Source organism: Crocodylus porosus, unplaced genomic scaffold (assembly GCF_001723895.1).
Source record: "Crocodylus porosus isolate Cpor-Errol unplaced genomic scaffold, CroPor_comp1, whole genome shotgun sequence".
In the NCBI taxonomy this organism is placed as follows: domain Eukaryota; kingdom Metazoa; phylum Chordata; order Crocodylia; family Crocodylidae; genus Crocodylus; species Crocodylus porosus.
This window is the reverse complement of record NW_017728918.1, coordinates 86231633-86253241: the sequence shown is the minus strand read 5'-3', so window position 1 is coordinate 86253241 and position 21609 is coordinate 86231633. Positions and strand designations below refer to the sequence as shown.

Sequence of the window (21609 nt, the reverse complement as noted above, 5' to 3'; positions counted from 1 at the left end):
GTGTGTGTGTGTGTGTGTGTGTGTGTGTGTGTGTGTGTGTGTGTGTGTGAGAGAGAGAGAGAGAGGGAGAGAGAGAGAGAGAGAGATCTACAGGTAATATTGCACATTTGCATACTGTATTAAAATGTAGAAAAACAGTCTTTCAAATGAGGGGGAAAATTACTGGAGGAGAAAAAAATGTCACTTAAGAATTAATGAATCAAGTCTGTCTTACAGGATTGATCATTTAAGATGAGGTCAATGAATTTATGATACAAATGGCTATATCACTAGAGGTAATAAAATGGAGCAATATCATTCATTTTACATCTAACTAATGACATGCTCAGAGTAATTACAGATTTCTTCTAAGAGCCTATGCTGATTACTTAAGATGTGATAGGTGAAACATATATATCATTCAGTTCAATAAAATAACATTTTCCTATCTGTGAAACATACAACAAATGTAATTTTTTTTTAAAAAAGACTTTCATTCTGGATACAGGCTGTATGTTGTTAGGTTTTGAGAGAAGGACTGGTTTGCTGGTTGATTGATTTAGTGTTTTTTTTAACAAGCAGTGGGAAATCTTTTTGTCCATTTCTTTCTTCTGCTGTTTTTTACTGCGTTACCTTTTCTTTTTACTGGTGGGGAGTTAAATTGCTGCAGAATGTTCTGTAATAGTTATGGACAGCATTTGCTTCTGTAATGCTTATGCACAGAAGTATCCCTCTTAGATTCAGAAGGATTATTCATGTGAGTTAGTGCTACATGATCGAGTTCTTAGGGTCTGATCCAATGTCTGTAGAATAGTGCAAAAGGCTCCTGCTTATGTTAATAGGCTTTGGATCAGACTCTTAGTCCACATTCTGCTTGCACTGAAATCAATGGGATTTTTGCCACAGACCTCAAGAGCATCAGAAGCAAGACGAGAATATTTTCTAAGGAGCTGCCTGGCCCTCTACATGATAGAAAAATCAGTACCTAAAATTAACAAAAGGAATTCAGAGGAAAATACTGAGATGCTTATCCATGTAATACATCAGGCTTCTCCCCTGCCCCCACTCCAAGCTACACAAAACAGCCTTTTCTAGTTGCATTTTCTGACTGCAAATTTCAAATGAAAAGGGATAGAGAAATTTGTGCTTAGCAAAGGATGTGTGATAAAAATTTGGGAAATGAAGAGCCTCCTTTAGTAAGGCACTGAGTGCCCTCTAACTGCCTTCATTTTCCTTTGAAGAACCTTGCAGTATCAAACCCTAGATCCAGCTGAAATATTTCATATCACAAATGTGAAAACTTAACACCTGAATGACAGAAAGATCAGAAGAGAGATAAATACAATATCCCATTCAGTTGTAACATAACAACCCTCAAGAAGATTGAATTTACCTAACTGGGGCATGTCCAATTCTAAACAAAAGAATGAACATTTCCTTTAGTACATTTAATGTATTTATATTTTAGTGGCTGGTTGCCAACGTAGTACTTATAAGCTCAATGGCTTGATATCATTCATCCTTTTTCCTGTGAAATGTGTGGCAATCTACACCACTAGACCACTGAGAAGACACTACATCAGCAGAAATATTACTTGTTTTTGATATGGGAACACCAAAAAAGCCCAGACTGTGGGATCCTATAACGCTTCCCATCTTGTATTTCTCCAGTACAAAAAGAAAGCTATTCAGTTGAGCCTTTATTTTGATAGAAACATCCAAAGTGGAATCCAAAGTTTGCCATGAGGTTACCCACACAGGCACAATGTACACATTCTGCTAAGCTTAAAAGGAAATGCATATGGCTCTGAGCCTGGAATAATTAATACTTTAATCAGGTGTCAGATGCCAGAGTGAAGTTCATCCATTAATGTAGCCCACCAGTAACCTCTGAGCAATAATCTAGTACCAGACACTATTTTATTAAGGAACACATTTGCTAAAATCTCTGCCTGCTGAGAAATTTGCATTAACCTAAGAGAAATCAGGCATTAGCAATACTCGGACAACACAGTCACAATAAAAAGCATCTCCAAGCCTATCCAGAATTTTTGAACCCACAACTTCCCCTTTGTAAAGAAAAGAAAAGGGCCAGTAGGGCAAAGATTATCTTTCTTTCTGCGTCTCCAGAAGCAGACACTGAGTTAAAAAAAAACCCTTCCCTTGTGTTAACTCCAGTCGGAGTTTGCCTAAATAAGGACTGAATCAGACCCTCAGATTCAGGCCCTTATCTCAACATACTTAGAGCAAGTGGCTGCAAACTACTGAAGGAAAATAAAAATCATGCATCAAACTTTACATTTACTAATTACTGAGAACTCATCTCTCTCTTGTACCTTTCTTTTTTCACAGGCTTAAGCTAAAATTTTGGCTTCACTGAAGTCTATGGAAACCTCCTCGCCCCCAAGGGATTCCAAGGGAGGATTTCACTCAGCAATTGTAAGTCCCCTGGGGCAAGAACTGTCTTCATGTTCTACATGTATAGAGAGTGCCTAGCGCAATGAGCCACTATCCATGGTCAGATCCTCTAGAGAGGAACTGCAATTTAAGCAATCACTAACAGTAATATTTAGAGCCTGCTTCAGCAGAAATTCTCACCTACAGGCTTTGTACGTCCAAAGCCACAGAACTGCCTGCTGGACAGGCTTTGGGCAGACTGCCTCACACATCTCTACCCAGACATGGAACTTCTCACTTGTGCTTGCTAGTTTCATCCCAGCCTGACTCCATGTTGTGCTCCCTACTTGCCCCCCTACTACTTCCTCCTCGCCCCCACCAACCCCCAGTAGGACGTTCTAGATGTTTTCTCTAAATAAGCTCTAAGCTAAGTCAATTTGCCTTTTGACCTACAAGAAATACCTTCCCAGGCAGCTGGGTTTCAAGCAGGAGCAACAGACCTTGACACACCAATTTGTCCCTTCTCATTAAGTTGCTCAGTAATCATCCTGGAAACTGAGTCTGCCAAGTGCTGCACCAATTTATATATGTACCCTGCAGACTTCCTAAATCCCACCTGGCCCAGTCCCATTCCCTCCCATTTTGACCCATGGTTGTCTTTCCTTAAACTCAATCAAGGTCCAAACCCTTCCTTTCAATCTCTGTCAGTGCTGCCTGGAACATACCCCTAGACAGTGCCAAAGAAGCCAGAGATAATCTCTCCCTCTTCCAGGTGCTGGAAGAAAGGGAGATAAAGCCACCACCCCTGCATATACACACATGCATGGGCACTCTCTTTCTCTCTCTCCCTCCCTACAGCCAAGATGGAGTCTAACACACCAGCCATACATTTTTCAGCAGGGGAACAAGTTTTTTAAATCCGGCCAATACTACAACAACATAGAAATTAGTAAATGGCTTGAAATGAACAGAGACATATTCAAGTACAGGGGTTTCTACAAAATATTCAAATGGGCCATGATTAATACTGCTACATATAGTTCAATCATCCTCCTTACTTTCCTGTGCATAGAGAATATGCACTCCACTGCAAAACCAACTTTCAACCAGCCACAGAAATGGAGAAGTCTTGCCATGGAATTTAGGCAGAGAGTGCCGGAGACCACAAAAGGCCCCAACCAGTGGACTTCAGGGCTGTGTAAGCCCTGGAAGGCTGTGGATGATACCTTCACAGTAGACCATCTTGGAACCCAAACTGGTCTCCTCTGATAGGCAAAAAAATAGACCTGCGTACTCAGAAATAGTGAAGGAATTGCAAAGAAATTGCCATGCACAGTTAAAAAAGAAAACAATGTGAGCTGTGGGATGTTTGTGGGGAGGAAGTCCTATTTTGTATGTGAGGGGTGTCTGAGGTGCTCTCCATAATCAGCACCTAAGAGGTCTCCAACCCCCAGATAGAATAGAATCATTGGAAACACCGCTGCTTTTATAGAGGTATCTACTGACTAAAATTGGTTTTGGCAGAGAGGAAAGAGAAATCTTTGGCATAAAGGCCCCCTTATATTTCTCCCTGAGGTCTGTCATGGAGGGAAAGTCCAAAACAGAAGCAACTTCTGGAGACTAAATCTATATATCTGCTACTTAAGGCATCCAAATTTAAGATTTAGGTGCCAAAAGATGCTAAAAAACATCACTTTGGTGCTTTCTAGTCCTAAAGCCTTTTTCCTATCTCCTTGATACCTATGTCTGCTGGTGGCCATATGCAAAAGTGATGAAGTCTTGACTCAATCACAATGAAGCCTCAGCAGTGTTTTCAACCTAGCCATTCCTTCGCGACTAAAGGGGGTGGGCAGCCTGAGAGTCCTTTCAGAGCACCTACTGAATCAGACCATAAAACAATGGAGACCAAATTTCTCTGGAAATGCATCCTCTGTTACAGTCCAATAATGCTCAATCTTTTGGCCCCATAGTGGGGCACAGGGCCAATCCATGGGCTGGATTGGCTCCCACACACCAGTCAGAGCTGTGTTGTATCTGCATAGCCTTGCATGCCTGGATTGGGCCTGTGCCACCCTTACTTGGCTTTAAGTTCTCAGATCCAGGCATTACTGGCTGCACCTGGCCCCGCACACCTTGATCAGGGTCCACACCATTACTGCCTAGCCCTAGGCACCAGGATTGGGCCCCGGGACACCTCCATTGGGCCCTGTGCTCTTGGATTGGGTCCTCACTGACCCCACCCAGATAGGGCCTGTACCACTTCGAGTCAGCCCTGCATGCCCTGATTAGACCCCAAGCTGTCCTCATCTGGCCTGGCCCACCTGGATTGGCTCTGTGCGCTTAATCTATCCATGTTATCCAAGCCACAGGGCTCCCCACTGGCCTGGAAATTTGGCAGCTAGGAAGCAACAATTAACACTGCCACCACTCCCCCACCGCCAAATTTTCAAACCTGGAGAGCCCTGACTGCTGGTTCAGGCCCATGGGCTAGGGGTTATAGCCAAAAGCCCAGTGGTAACAGTACTCAGCCAGGAGGTGGAAGAGCTTCATTTTTTTTTGGCAGAGGGGATTTATACTCTTGTCTCCTGCTTCCTCTGCAATTGCCCTAACTGTTGGATGTTCTAGAGTAAGTCTCTCCCAAATTTCCCATTTTCTTATTTATATAAATAATTAAGTGCTTACTGGAAAAGAAACTTGACTCTAATACCTGTATCCCATACGCTGTTTCCTCTGGGTTGTACAGACCACATCTCACTTTTTCTCTTTTTCTGGCCTCTTTTAATAATAATTCTGCATTTTGTTCTGTACCTTCCCATTCCCTCCCTGGACGATTCCGCCATCAGAGCCGCAAGCTTCAAGCTGACTTGGAAAGATGCCGTTTAACCATTGGTACACAAACAAGCAGCAATTTGTTTGACATTAAGATCATCCCAGGGAGGTAGAATTCCCTTTTCACATTTTCTGACTCGGATGAAAAATGAATATTAAACAGTGTGAGCTAGGGCACTTTCATATTTGTCAACTGCTATTTGCATAGCTTCATCCAGACATATTGTGTAAGAAATAGAGCATGTGAAGGAATCATGGCCATCTCCAAGCTCCACTCAGAAATGCTGGCCTGGGTGAGGCAAAGGAGAGGAAGAAGAAATGATTATTGCTGACCCAGAGATACTGGCATACAGATTCAGGGAGTTAATACAAATCTGGGATTTTTATTAGTTTTAACTGTCTTACTCTTTTTCAGTGAATGCATTTATTCTGAAAAGTGAGTTCTATGTATATACATACCAAAAGTGCTGGAATTTCAGCTCTCCTATGTACTGGCAGCCTCTCCAGGGGCAGTGCAAGGTTTCCCCACTATATGTGTGAGTGAGTGTGGACATCTTCAGTAGGAACCAGACAGGAAACTCTACGCCTGTGTAAATTTTCAGTGTCCAAGGACCTATGTTGATTTATGTTAGCTATGTTGTTAATTTGTGTAATACAATGAGGTAGTTGGACTATTTGTGACGAAGCATAAATGATGTCTCAAAAAGTATTTGCCTCCTATAATGCTATTTCATTTGATACTTTTTCCTATGTGCAGATGTTGCCTACTCAGTCATATACAAATTATTATAAGAATCAGAATAAGTGGCATATCTGCTCAGGGCTGGCATGTAACCCAATAACTCCCATAGTGTAACTAAGGCTGTGTGTACACTACAATTATAACCAGTTTGCAGAACCTGGCTTCAACATGGTTGTAACTGAGCCTTCTGACTCAGTTGTAATTGCAGTGAGAAGCAGCCGAAAGCCCTGTCAATACCAGTGATTGAACAATGCTAGCAACAGGCATGTTCAAAAACAGTTGTTTAAAATAGTTTTTCATACATGATAACTATTTTCCAAAAGGGTTATTGCAAGAGACTGAAACAGGCTTTCCCTGTCCATTGTGGTCAGGGATTATATTTTAAAATAACCAACTATAAACTCTACTACACAGTAACCCAAAGGCAGATGCTAGCACAGTTTATGAATGTGATTATAATATAGTTTATAGCTATACTAGGGGCATTTTTACATGTGCTCTGAGAGGCACAGGGGGAGAGGGACACTTTAATTAGCGAACGCTTTTAATTAAAAGCGCCCAAGTGTCACATGTATCAGCATCCCCCATTCTGAAAAAAGGTGGTGGGGCACTTTGAACTAAAGCTCATCAAAAAAGTATGGGGATGCTAATACATATGATGCCAGAGTCTGCTGGAGTGTGTTTAATTCGGAGCTCCAGCAGACTTGATTAATCAAGCCAGACTTGATTAATCAAGCTCTGAAATAAACAAAATAATCCTTGATTAATCAAAGCCTGCTCTGACGCACCGGATTTGCAGCATGTTGGAGCCAGCTCCCTGCACGTGTATAGGAGCTCTAGGTGTGAATGAAAACATAGTGTTGGTAATTTTGCAAAAAGAGAATTTAGAAGGAAGATCATCACTGCATTAACCTGTAATTTAAATCTGTCCTGTGAAATTTTAATATCTACCTATCTAGCCACCCATTTTAAAGCAGAATGCAAGTTTCTTTCTTGCTTACTTTTATGTTTGCTTTCTTTAAGGCTCCCTCTTGTTGTTGGTGATGTGACCTTACTAATTTCTTTCCCTTCTCTTTATATTTATACCACCATTTTCTGAAGGGGAGAATACAGTCATTTAAATGCAAGACCCACTCTGCCTTCATTTTTCATTCTAATTATATGCAAAAGTCTAAGCTACATGAAGCATAAGGAAAAAATAGAGCTATTTGGTAATTAATGGCTAATGATAAATTGATTTTACTTTTGAGTTATTGCAGTTGTCATCTGTAGTATTTAAAACATGGTCTATTCAAAACCCTTGTGTTTCTTTGTTTTGGGGGGCTTTATTTTAATGTTTCCAATCAAGAGCAATGGATGTAAGTTATGCTAATGCCCAGTGGAATTCTAGGTTGGTTCTTATTTCATCACAATCAGTGCATATTTGGTTTTGTTTATAAACAGCTGAGTTTCAATTTTTAAATCCAGGCTGAAGCTTTGTAAAAACTTTTGATCTTAAAACCTTGGTGAAGCCAATAATACAGCAGCCAAAACTTATGGGGAAATGAACGTAGTGTGAAGTGAAATTTGTACGAAGTGTATTTCTGGGGAGAAGCTCTTCTTCTCCCCATAAATCTGCCAGTCTAAAATATTACAGAATGCAAAACAATGGCATTTAAGCCTTAAACTCCTTAATGTGGGTTTTTTTACACTTGTGTACTGAATAAGTGTTGATTACAGAGATCATCCTTACTGCTGTTTCAGTGCTGGCTAAGGATATCATTCTAGCAATGAAATAAATCCCAAATAAAATGAACATGCTGCAGAAGGGGAGATGACTGGAGGGGGAATAGCGGTCTAAGTGCTGTCAACAGGACAGACAATTTGGCAGGCAGAGTGACCTAGTGCTGGAATGATTGTGAAAGTCTGTCTCCTGGACTGGAAGAGCCTAAGATGATCATGCAAGTGATGCTGTGAGACAAGTTTGGCAGAGTGGATGCAATCGATGTCATTCTCCTTTGCCCCTCTATTGTCACCACCTGGGGCAAGCTGCTTATAAACAACTTTTTGCAAAAAAAGTTTTCAGACGTGGTTTGCTCACTGCGTAGGTAGGTTTTAGCTTCCCTCCTTTGTGCCGGGAATGCTAAAAAACAAGAAGATGCAGTAAATTAAAAACAGCATGGGCCTGATCTTCCACTGTTCTAAATCAGTTTGCTCCACTGAAAAGCAACTGGGTTGTGGCAATTTACACTAGTGGAGCATCTGACCTTAGATTCTCATCTATTTTCCTGTAAACTTATTGAACAGGAACATCCAAATAAACAGCAAAGGGAAGCATCACCTATACATTTCCCTCCCAATGTTCCTCAGCCATTTCCTAGGAGGATGACTACTATGCATATTCGCAGAGACCCCAAATCAGAATTGGGGCCCAGTTCTGCTCATACTTTACAAACACATACAAAGATATTTCAGTTTTAATCCCTCTCCCCAAAAAAGCTTTGCACACATATTTAATTGTGTCCTGTCAGTTTTACTAAAGTCAATTAGACTATTCAGTGCTAAAATTAAATGTGTATATTAAGTATGATCTAAGCCTAAAGAGCCAAAAAGCCACTCTGAGCCTTTAGGGATAAGGCAGAATATAAATCTAAACAACAATAACAATAAAGAATACAGAGAGAAGCAGAGTCGAGTAACATTTTCCCAGATGCCTAAATGACTTAGAAGCCTAACTTCCATTCACATGACTCAGGTATTGCCTACCCTTGGGCTACTTCTGCCACCTTCCTTGCACACTGTTCTCATGGCTTCTGGAAGCTCTGCACAGCTCTTAACAAACTGCACCCTGTGAACGCATAGCTGTTGAAGAAGTCATGACAGCTGGCAGAAGGGGCAGGGATATGAACATAAGCTTTTTTCTGGCTACCCCATGACAGAGAAGCCCTTTCTTTCCATTGAGAAACTGGTGGTGCTCTGCCACTGGGCAAGTAAGGTTATGACTTGGCAAGACTCTAAGTACGGATGGGCTCATAGTTCTTGCTGCTGGAACCTAAGTTGTGTTATAGCATAGATCAAGATTATGCTATAACACAACACTCAGGAACCTAAGTCACTATGAAAGCTAAAGTCATCCAGCACTTTTGAAAAGTTAACACTAATGTCTGCAACTTACTCCACATGGGCACAAGATAACCACAATTTTGCCATAAATTTCAATGATTGAGTCAAAAGACTTTTCTTTGTGGGCATGTCTATGCCATACTGGGTGCATATACAAGAAACACTTTAATCCACAGTAAAACTTCACTGTCTTAACATGCACAACAATTAATGTGCAGTATATTCATCCAATGCACTGCTTTCTAGCACCTGTAGATACAGGTACTAGAAAAACTGTGTGTTAACTAATGTGCCATACCATACATGTAGACACTGACTGGGAGCTAATTGCTCCTGGTTAGCCTAGACAGCAGGGAGCCACACTCCCCTGCTTGAGGCCAACCCAATCCTCCCACAGAAGGGATGGACCTGCCCACTGAACCAGGACAACTCCTCCCCACCCTCTGGAGCTAGGGTGAAGCCCCCATGGCCCCTGCCAACCCAGGACTGGCACCCAGGGGAGCTTAAAGCTCCCCTTGGATGCTGTAGGGAGGCAGAGCAGGGCAGGAGCAGCCCTGGCCTGGACTGCTCCTGTCAGGCTCAGTTTGCTCCTGACTGGGGTGCACATGTAGACGTGTACTGGGAAGCACTTTAATGAGCCTGAATTTTCTGCAATTAATTGCACATATAGATATACCCACTGAGATGTGACATCTACATAATTCTCCTGGGAGGCAAAAGTTGTTGGTATGCATCAAGGGTCACACGAAGTAGAATATACTTCTTCCAGTTCAGGAAGGTACTTGCATGGAAGCAGGCCTGTTCCATCTTTGTACAGTGCTGACTGGGACCATAACTGAGCAGCTTAGACCTGCCTTTTGTAAGTTATCAGACTTTTCTTTATCAAAATGTAATACAAATAAAAACTAAGGAACTAAGGAACAACAGTTGCAACTGCTAGTTTTTTTAACTATTTGGTCCAGTTTTCTAAAACCAGTGATTTTCATGTATGATTTCTAAGTCCTCTGCACCACAAGGAGATAGTTGCTTCCTCATAAAGATGGCATGAACCTATCACCTCAAACTGCTGCTACTGCGGCCTTTCAAAATATCAAAAATGAGGAGCACTTTAAGTGCCCTGAAATCATGACAAAAATTGTTGACTTTGAATACTCAGGAAATAAAATGAAAGAAGGTCACAAAGTCAACAGCTGGAAAAACATTTCTAGGGTTTATCCAGCACTCCTTCATGCCTGCAACAACTCTGGTATAGCAATGGAAGGTCACACTAAGGAAAATCTTCCTCAAATAATACAAATTATTTCTTTATACAGAATGAAGGTCTCATTAATGTCCTTGCAATGCCTTCTACACAAGGCACCTCTCCAAATTCTTGACTGTGAAAGGCTGTGCAAAAAAACTTCTACATTGCCTAAAGGGCACTGAAAAATGGGGGTCCCATAACAGTTCTGGTTTGGAAGAGCTGTTGGGAACTATTTGTGGGGACAAAGGACTGACTAGATCTACACTTATACAGCTCTTTCAGTTCCAAACTCCTGTAGAAGAGGCACAGAAACTTAGCAGTTGCTATTCTTAGAAGGAGGTTTCAGACTAGATACAAAGAAAAACTTCTTTATAGTTCATGTGACCAGACTCCAAAATGGACCTCCAGCGGGGGTGGTGCACAACGTTCCCTCTAAGGTGGAGCTATCTGTGAGTGCACCACTTTGGTCCGTAAGCTCACCGCTTTAGTCCCACCTCCCCCTTTCGCTAAGCCTGAATCTGGACTACGCTACGCCTAACAGATTAGAATCCTCATGTAATGGGTCCACATGCAGTGGATATTGCAATAATCCTCCAAACACAAGGCTGGGGACTGGGGAACAGAGCAGTTCCCCAGAGCCGGTAATGGGGACTCCCCTTTCATGATGCAGAAATCTTATGTCATGGTTAGACAAAGTGCTTTGGGTAAATGTGATAGAATTTACCCAAAGCACCTTGTCTACCTATGCCTATGAGCAACACAGCTGTAACCAGCACCCCCAAACTACATCATGGTTAGGAACGATTCCTTACGCCTGCTCCTTTTCCTCTGATGCAGATGCAGGTTCTGCACCATCCTGCTCTGCCCCACACACCTTTTCCTGCTGCAGGTAACCAAAGTGAATCCTACCATGGTACATTGGGCTGTGTAAACAGTGTTGCTGGGAGAGCAACATGCTGTCTGAAGAGGAGTGAAATGTCAGGGTGCGCTCTTGGCTGCCTCGAGCTGCTGCTGCCTGCAGTATTTAATCTGAGATCTGGGGAAGCCAAGAACCACGTGTCCCTGCTCCAGCAGCAAGGAGGCACATGGACTTGGGCTGGAGAGCAAAGCAGTTCCCCGGAGCTGGCGGAGCCTGCACCAGCCCCAGGCCCAGGCCCAGCCCCAGCCCCAGCTCCCGCCCCCACCTTGCCTCCGGGAGTGAGGAGGCACATAGCCTCAGGTCTGGGGATTAGAGTAGTTTCCCAGCAGCAGCCTCCAGCCCCCACCCCCACCTCACCTCCAGGAGTGAGGAGGCACATGGCCTTGGCGCTGGGGAGCAGAGCAGTTCCCCTGCGCCTGCAGAGCCTACACCAGCTCCCAGCCCCCGCCTTGCCATGCCCCACTGCAAACGAGCACAGGATTAATAAGTTACTGCGCAGCATGCTATTAAATTGTGCATGGCCGCGCACACGCGCAGCTTGGAGGGAAACTTGGTGGTGCAGGCACCTACCCTGGAGATCTTCAAAAGGAGACTGGATGCATACTTTGCTGGGGTTATTTGTCCCTACCAGTCTTTCCTACATAGAGCAGCGAGGCTAGACCCAATGATTTCACAAGGTCCCTTCTAGCCCTGAACTTCTGTGAATCTGTAACAGGAGTATATAGCAACTGCAGAAGGTCTATTCTTCAGCCCCAGCATCAGCCAGCAGGTTAAGAGTGGATTCTATATTTGCTGTTTTTTGCATAATTCTCTGCATCAAACCCTAGTAATCAGGAAGGGGAAGTGAAGCTCACCCTTGGTCTAATTAGTATTTGAGATTATACAGTAAATCATTTTGAGAACTGGGAACATAGCTAAAAATGGGAAAACTTAAAGGTACGAGGGGAAGTAAGCAATTTATGAACTCCAAATACAAACTTGCTTAATGAGTGGCTAAAATCTCACCACACAACAAATATTCAAGCTCAACAGTTTTGCACTGTCAAATCCTCAGATAATTTTAGGCCTTGATAAAGATTTGTATTCTATAATTAACTCACTCCTTTATTCAGCACCTGAATAAATATGTTCTCCTTTCTTTCAGTACAAAACTTTATTCTGGTCATATAGCAATATAACATTTGCAGATGAAAAAGAACCCATGTGGCTCACCTGTCTAGAATTTATGCCTAGTAATATCTTTTAGTTTATGTATTTTTTCTCTAATATATTTTCTTTTTTATATCCAAGTGAATATAAAAATAACAATAAAAACCTCTCCATTATGTTTCCAATGGCACACAAGATGGTTGACAGGCATATAAATGTAATAATGAGGTGGTTTCAGGGGCAGGTTAATGTTTTTTGCTCATACATGATGCTTTCAGCCTTAGGCTTTGCTTCAGGCCAATACCACTTCACCTGGGCCACAGTTACCACTGAACACCCATTAAATCAGTCAGACTTAAATGTAAAATTTACTGGATCCAGAGAATAATACTGTAATCTAAGTTTGAAATACTGTTGCTCCACAGAATTGTAAGTCAAAATGTAAGCTGAAACCTGGAGAAATTGTCTTTATTTATCAGTAATAAAGAATTCTTCTATTCTACTTTTATACCAATATCAAACTGGCATAACCTTCACTAACTGCACGTTAGTTACTTCCAATTGGGTGTGCCTACATGTGCATATAACTGTGATGCAATGAAAACTCTGCTGCTTATCGCAACAGAGTTTATTGCTCCCAGGTGCACTGCCTACATGCTGGACTGCAACACATTGAACCAGGTCAGAGCAGCTCCCACACTTGAGCACCTTCACGGCTCAGCTAGCTAGGGCAGTGTCTCTACATGAGCTACTGTGGAATAAAAATCTCTGCAGTAGGATCGTACTTGTATTTACTTGTAAACAAGTACGATCCTGCTAGAGTTAATTACCTTACTCCAGCTTAATAGGGGCACATGTGTAGATGTGCAGTGTTTACTGCACAGCTAATTAGATTACTGCACAGTAAATGCCTTGTGAAGACATGCCCATTTACACCAACACAAGTGAGAAACATGTAGATAATAGACTGAGTGCTGTTAACTAGAGTTCCACTCATTTATTTAGATCAAGTATCTTCAAATCTTACTATATTTTAATAATTGTATTATGGAGGTGCCTAGAGCACTCCACTTTTGTGCCCAGTGCTGAAAAAGTATACACTGCCATAATGTGGAGAACAACTTAGCGAAGTTGCATCAGCCACGTGACTGCCAGCCAGATTCGCACAGACTACCTCTTCCACCGTTACCAACCACAATAGGTATCTATAGGGATCGCAGCAGTTGCTCGCATGGAACATTAATATGACGGAGAGACTGAATAGGAGTGCTGCTGAAAATATTTGAAGCTGCTTGAAAACACTTGACATTTTTCATGAGAAAGTTTTTTCTTTTTCAACCACCTTCTAGAATGATCAAAATCATTCCAAAATCTGATAAGCTAAGGTCCACATTTTCAAAATGGTTGTTCTTGGTTTGTGTTTCTCAGACAGAAGCATAGCTCAAGGTTATTTAAAGTTTAAGAGGGTGCAACAGAGTGGGATCTCACATAGCAGCAGCAGCAGCTAGGTACGCCCTTCACCCCCATTCTCAAAGAGGGTGTTTGTTAACCTCTCCTTCCCCACAATTCTGGCACTGACAACTTGACATCCACACACACACTTTTGCTAAGGGCATCAAAATGCTAATTATGTGCCTGTTCTCAACTTATGGTCCTGGACTACTTGTGGTTTGGGAGGCCAGAGTGAAGTGCCCAGATTACACCAGCCCATACCTCCTTTCCAACTAAAAGTCTGATGATAAGGGTACCTGCTGACAGTTGAACTTCTGTCTGTACAGTAGACAGCGCTAGGGTATTAAAGTCCTGCATCACCCATAACAGACATCAAACTTTGCCCTGAACCGTAACAGACATTGTCTGCGTTCAAGTAATAAAGAAATAAATACACGTATTTTTCCTTAGTAATCCATACCATGTAGGTGTGGAACCTATGAGTAAAAAAAACAAAAAATCTCTCTAGCTCTTTCTATTAAAACTGAAATTCAGACAAGTATTTATTTTCAGAAAGTTATTTACTTATCCCATTGTTTTAAGACTTATCCAATATAAGGTTTTATCAGATGCTCTATTATTTACATAACATCGGTTGAAGGAGCAGTGTAGTCATAAAATAAATCTGGAATACCTCTACAGTATTCAAATGAGTTACTCCAGATTTGTCTCAATTAAATGAGGGTAGAATTTGTCCTGCACTAACTGTGTATAACTGAGTAGGGCACATTGCAAACACAAGGCAACAAACAAGAAGCTATTAGGCTAACAACACAGCCTTAAAAAAAAAACAATCCCAAATTTGGAACTGCACAGGGAACACATTTCATGGCAGTATGGATCAACTACATGTAACTACACAGGTTTTATCACATAAGTGCATAATGGCCAAACACTGTCACACTTACAATTTAATGCAGAATATTTTCTTATTACTCTACAAAGGCACTAAACTACCTTCTTGGGAAGTTTTGCTCCAGGATAGAAGAAAACAAATTTATACTCTAATCCTACTGCTGGATCCACTTAGCTAAACCCTACTTAAACTCCTCTGAATTCAGTAAGTTTCTATACAAATATAAAAACCTCCTCATAAATATCTGATTGCAGGACTGACTCCTAATTTTGTGCCTATGTGTAACTTTCTATAAAGTCATGTCTTTCCCTCCATCTTACTACAAAATTCCTGTTGACGGCAACTGGAATTCCACAAGGCAGACTTAATGGAGTTAATCTGAGAATCTGGTCAGGAAGAAGACAATTTACAGTTATTACATACAAAGATTCCTAACCTGACATTTGTCCCATGCAACAAAAGTGCTACTAAATATTTTGAAAATGAAAGAAATTAAATCTGGGTCAAGTTATTACCATTCACTAATTTACCGCCAGTAAAGGAAGTATGACCTTGCAGCGAAGGCATGGAACTGGGATTTGGCAAATGAGATTTATTCCCTGCTCTCTTCTACAGAACTCCTGTGTGATTTCTGCACAGATTACTTAAATTCCCTCTAGGCTCCTTATGTGTACAATGGGAATAACAATACTTCCTTCTTCTGCCTTGCCTATTCAGATTCTCAGCATTTTGAAGTAGATCTTGACTTACTTGGTGTGTGTAGAGTGCTCAGCCCAAATAAGCCTCCAGGTCAGTTGATGTCTCTAAGCACTACCAAACCCAAACACGTACTAATAGGGTGTGTGTACACAAAACAAAATTTCCCGTTTATACCAACGCAACTGCATTTGTGTTTGCACGACCCTGATTCCCTGCTGCTTTAAAGTCCATTTTAGCACTGTACGCTTACACTGCTCAGAAAGCAGTCTGTCCAGTCTTCCATTCTGCAACTAACTAGTCGATGGGAGTTTCACCTCAAGGAAGACTGTAGGATTTGGTCCTCAATGTGTACATACAGACAACACCCCATATACCCACACACACTAATACATGTACCTTGCTATGTAATATAGCACTCTGAAACTAGCAGTTAGAGGATACAATAGAATAAAGAAGAAAAGCAGGAGACATTTAAGCAAAGCATGTTGACTGAGACTACTGACTGTACTTCACATCTAGCAGGCACATTTATTACCCTGTGTTATAAAAAGGGAGATGGTTAGGAGGTGGAGGCATGGTAGTTAACCTCAGGCATTTGTCCAAGCACTACGAGAGATCTGAGAGATGAGTGAGGGTTGAAATTCCATTATAGGTTTTAAATAATTAAACACTACATGTTTGGAAGCTCATTCCTTCCTATTACTTTTTAAATAATTAATCTGTATTTACATCTATTGAACTTCATGGAGCTATACACATAACAAACTTGAGTGAAGTTGAGAGAAAGAGATTTCCAATCTGACAGCACTGGGAAGTATTTAGCCATCTGCAGAAACTGTAGTTTGAATGTATGGAATAGTTCAAAATACAATTCAGCTAAATGATACAGAATCATAGAGCCATAGAATTGGACAGGACCTCAAGGGCCATCTTGTAGATCATAGACACAAATGTAAGTGGTTTTTCTATCCAATAGTTCAAGAATTGTTAATCAAAACAGTTAAAGCAGGCTATAAATCCTAAAAGAAAAACTGTTTCCAAAACCTTAGAAAAGCAAAATGATAAAAAGTAGAATAGAGTAAATGAAAAAACCCTAGGTATTATTCCTGTTCTACTCATTATTTTCAGATTAATGCTACCACTTCCATGCAACCTGTTGTTTCCACCTTCATTCCATTATATTTGCAAAATACTGAGCCAGCCAATCTGAACAGCAACTGAAATATCATTTCCATTTCATATGAGAACATTGTTTCCTTATATTTTTTTAGTTCCATCTAACTAAACTCCAAATATACTCTTCATTGTCAAAGGCAAAACAAAGACTACAAGCCTGTATCCATAAAACCTTACTATAAAGTGTTACAATAATTCCCTTAATCTGTAGTCCTGCCCCACAAAAAGACTCTGTGCGTGTGGCTTCTAGCTCAAATTAGCTTTATTTACGTTTAAAAAGACACCCTCCACCCCACCCCCACACAGTATTCTAGGTATCAGCCTCGCAAATTCTGTCTAAAAGTCAAACTGAATTCTTTCATTCTCACACATCATTACTACTAATAGAAATTCTACTGGCCAAACAATATCCTCAATTACAAGAGTGCAGCACCACTGTCTTCAAATCAAGTTCTGTATTAAATAAATTAATTGGATTTCACAGGGGTAAAGGAGGATTTAACTTGATCTGCAAAGTCTTCGTTCTGGTGAAGATATACTGGGGGAAATGGGGCAGAGGAGAAAGCAGCTTGACTTTCAGAATCCAGGCTTATTTTTCTACTAAGTGAGAAAAAACATCCTCCACCTTTATGTGAAACAAGTTTAGAATAGTTATGGAAAGATGGGTAATAAAGACTGACAAGTTTACAAAGTCATTTTTCGGGGAAAACTATACTTGAAACTTCTTGTTAATTCCCTATTTCATAATTCTTATCAAAAACAATAACATACAAACCAGAGGGCAGGCATCAGATCCAATAATGACAACTCTCCTATTTGCTCCATTGACCTGTGCAGCTCTAATTCTGAGTCCCGAGGACAGAAACTAAGCATCTCTGAACACCAGAACAAACACTGCTGCACAAGGAAAGAGCACAAGGTCAGATTTCAGGAAAATACAGGATTCTATGCCAAACATAGAGATCAAGGACTGACTAACTCAAAGCACAGGAAGAACCAATGCTTCAGATATCAGCTGTTGCAAGGATTATAAACCCTAGTCTTTCTGGACTCACAGTAATAATCAGAACAGTATACATGTTAGGCTTCTTGCAGCAATATCTGAAACCACGGCCTTTTATTCAGATTCAGTTCAGGATTTTGTTACCTTTTTATACAAAGCCAACAAAGTATTCACATTTCAAGGTTATTTTAAGACTCAAAACTCATCTTACTTATTAAAAGAGGTTTATGATTCAATATAGAAAATTATATGGAAGCTTTGTATGCAGCAAGTAGAGAGGCAGGATTCTGGTACTGAAGCTAGATGCACTGTCAGCTTCCTGAAATATCCCTGCCCCCCACAAACATACACTATTCATGTTTTCACATAAATCCAGATTTTGGCATATTGCTTTATTTTAGAGACATCTTCTGTGTACTGGATGGCTTATGCAAATTAACCAAATGTCCTACAAATTAGTCTTGAAATGCCTGGGATAATGAGCTGTTCACATGGTGCTAGAGTAGCATACACTATTTTATGATGGCCTGTTTACAGTTTGGGAAAGCAAGGAAACGCTGTAAATTGTTCTCAGACTGAGAAGCTGGATACTCCCCTGGCATTGTGCTTCTTATACCTGAAGGCAGAATTGGCTGACTAAACCTGGAAAAAAAACACTAATGGATACTTAAAACCTAAGTAAAACAATATTTCTAGGGTAGGAATAGAGTGAGTCTTACTACTATTACCCAAACTCTCTTTTATCCTATTGGCCAAATGGCCAACACATTTAACATCACTGCAGTTTTTTTAAACTGGTTTTGACTTTTACTAACAGATTTCCCAACTTAAAAAATGTATCCAAAATATATTTGTAAATTAATGTTTAGTATATACAGATAGAAGACTAGGGCAATTAAGTTCAGACTAGAGGCATGATTTACATACTTAAAGTATACAGCACAAAATTAGTTGGAAAAAGAAAATATATAATAGTTCTGAATGAGACTCTGCAGCTCATTTTTTGTCCTGCCAAAATAGATTTTTCCCTTGTATTTCTAACTTGCATGTAGAAGCAGCTTTTTTTCTTACCTACATTTCCCTATTGTGTTTTAATAATTGTCCCACATCAATTACTCTTTATTTGTGAGTTCCAGATTCTTAAATGCTTATACACAAGGGGCTGATCCCGTACTTCTGGCTCATGTCATGGGCCATTTGATATATAGCAGGTAAAATTTAGTAAATAGGATGGTAAACCTCGATGTGTTTTTGGACTTAATTGGCATTTAAAAATATAATAATTAAATCTATATTAAATTTGTGGGGGCACCTTCATTGGAAGCATTATTATAATTAAATGACATTAGTGCTCTGAAGTATGTATCTCAGAATGTGAAGCGCTATTAGCATTACTTAGCAACAATAATAATCTTAAAGGTCAATTTTACCTCAAGTTATTTTATTTCTTTGTTCCTGTAGCAATAAAAGAAAAAGTGAGGGAAAAACAGAGGTATATTTTACAACTGCAGCAATCAGGCTGCCACCATATTCTTCTGTCTGGTACTTCTACTGGTCTCATCACTACATAACCTCCATAGAGCTGCAGACATCTGTTAGCTTGAAAAAGCCATTTTTCAGTGTCCAGGTTTTGTTGATCCTACAAACCCCTGAATTAGGCTATAGAGTCCTGAGTGCCATCTCCTGGTACCATATCTATTCACTATTTGCATACCTACAAATACAGTGCTCTTGTAGCAGGAGGGGAACATCATAGAAATATTAATAAATCTCATTGTCAATTGCCTTGCACTTTATACAAACACATTAATGTCATATAGCAGGTGGGGACAAAAAAGAATTAACTTCATGGGCTTGTCTACACTGCAGAAGCCATGAGTCCTCAGTAGGTTGTTGGCAGGCCTGCCCTGCCCATTGGCACCCATACTCCACCAAAGTCCAAAAATACGGATCTCTGAGATCATTCCCTGTAGCTGCTTTCAAACATACCAAAGACAGAGGTCTCAACAGCAGCTGTAGATGGATTCCCCAGAATATCTTCACTAGATTACTTCCATTTCTGAAGAAGTAGGTGGGTTAGGCATGCTCAAAAATGTCCAAACTGGGACTTGCCTGCAGAGAAGTGCAGAGAAGCCTACTGTACACTGCAAATGGAAGGAAAAGCTCTGTACCAAACTTTGCCATTCTGACTCAACAGTATTCATGGCCATCCAACATCTTGACAGATGAAAGGACATGCTACTAAGTCAGTCAGTCAATGGTGCTTGGCAGCGGTGTGGGAGAAGAGCCCAATGCATGATAATATTCAATGTAATGTATATAACCACAAAAGGGGTGAGGCAAAGGAAGATCAGGACAATTAATTTATTGCCGCAATATTTATTTAGATGGGCAGGTGCTATTATCCCTACTTAACAAGAGGGGAACTGAAGCACAGAAAGATTTAGGCCCAGATCCACAAAGGGGCTGTGAGAGTTCAGCTGGGACATAGGCAGCTGGGAGTAAGCAAGGCAGGGGTACTGTTACCAGAGCCAAGAGGAAAGGTCCAAGAGACGTAGCCTGAGACATAAGCTGAGGCCAGGAGCTAGGAGTTAGAGAATTGGTGCCAAGTTCCAAGGGAGATCCGAAGTCAGGGTCATAGATTCACAGGTTCATAGAAGTAGGATCGGAAGGGACCTTGTAGATCATCAGGTCCGACCCCCTGCCCTGGGCAAGAGAGAAAAACCGGGCTCAAATGACCCCAGCTAGGTAGACGTCAAGCCTCCTCTTAAAGACCCCCAGGGTAGGAACCATCAAGGGTCAAGGAAGCCAAGCTGAGTCAGAATGCCAGGAAAATCAGAGAGAACAGGGTGAGCACCAAGGTTCAGGGGAGATTCAAGATCAGGGTCAGGGAAAGCCATGCCAAGTCAAAAGAACTAGAAAACAGTGAATGCAAGGCTTGCTAGAACAGACTGAGGCTACGTAAAGATATGCTTGCAGCCTGAGGCTGCACATGTGCTTATAAGGGGAGAATGGCACATTCAGTAGCCAATCCAGTTGCAGAGAAGTGGGGCAGTCACATAAGTCAGGATCATGGGCAGGTGTGTCATGACTCAGATGCTTAGCCTACCCGGGCATGCCTGATCAGAGCCTCTGACAGGGGCTTCAATACCTGGCTCTGGGAATAGCATTTACAAATTCAGTTTAGCTGCCTAAGTTGCCAATGTATGGGGAGAGTTAGAGGCTTTAGGAATAGGATTCACACCTGAGCTGACCACCGAGAGCATGGTGCGTCTGAAACCCTACCTCTTTTTCAGATTTAAGTGCCTAACTGCAGATCAGTTAGACACCTATAAGACAGGGATTCACAAATTGAAACTGCTTCCTGGATTTGGACACAAGAGACTGGTTTGTTTGTTTTTTTTAAGATACACCCCACAGTGGTGGTATCCTAGTTCTGTTTACATATTCTTATTCAGTAACTCTCTAATGCAAAATGCTTTAGCAGTCCTGGTGGAAAGAACTGGAACTCCATACATTCCCTGCTCCCGGAGGTGTGTTCCTATTACTGGGCTATAGTTTCAGGGTCTCTCAAGCTTACTCTCTCTTGTCCTATGAAAGTTACATTCTTTTTTACACTGTGGCACAGGTTCAAGAGGACAGCAGAAGATGCCTCACCCAGTTTGGCCTATAGCTGGGAGCTGAGAGTTGTGGCCCATTTCCAAAGTGTTGTAACCACTAAGATGGTGCGGTTGTAGACCAAGGGTGGGCAAAATACAGCCCACAGGCTAGATTCAACCTACCAGGTGATTTCATTTAGCTCATGGACAGGTGCCCACCGATTCACTGCGTCTGGCCCAGCCCCAGGCTGTCCCTGCTGTGCTCGCATGGACCAAGCCCTGCTCACTCCCGTGGAGGCAGCACTTGCTGTGCTCTCACCATCGCCCATGGGATGCCCTGATCCCGGCCCTGCAGGTAGGGATGTGACAATGGGCGGGGTAAATGGTAGCAGTGGGGGGGGGAGTGGGGTGGTGGGCAGATGGGA

At 41.4% G+C, this 21609-nt stretch overlaps 1 protein-coding gene and 1 long non-coding RNA gene across 7 annotated transcripts in view; one reads left to right on the top strand and one right to left on the bottom strand.

The window, feature by feature from the left end:
* SOBP (sine oculis binding protein homolog) overlaps positions 1-21609 on the bottom strand; it is a 161689-nt gene that overhangs the window by 20561 nt on the left and 119519 nt on the right. For 4 of the 6 annotated variants that reach the window (XM_019537852.1, XM_019537856.1, XM_019537854.1 and 1 more), the window contains one exon: positions 8028-8069. The exons of the other annotated variants lie outside the window; for them this stretch is intronic. In XM_019537852.1, coding sequence (XP_019393397.1) covers positions 8028-8069 — 42 coding nt within the window. The remainder of the gene's footprint in view (positions 1-8027; positions 8070-21609) is intronic. 6 annotated transcript variants of the gene reach the window in all.
* LOC109311915 overlaps positions 11878-21609 on the top strand; it is a 12159-nt gene continuing 2427 nt past the window's right edge. The window contains exons 1-2 of the long non-coding RNA XR_002101657.1: positions 11878-11888; positions 18945-18947. This is a non-coding gene — a long non-coding RNA (uncharacterized LOC109311915). The remainder of the gene's footprint in view (positions 11889-18944; positions 18948-21609) is intronic.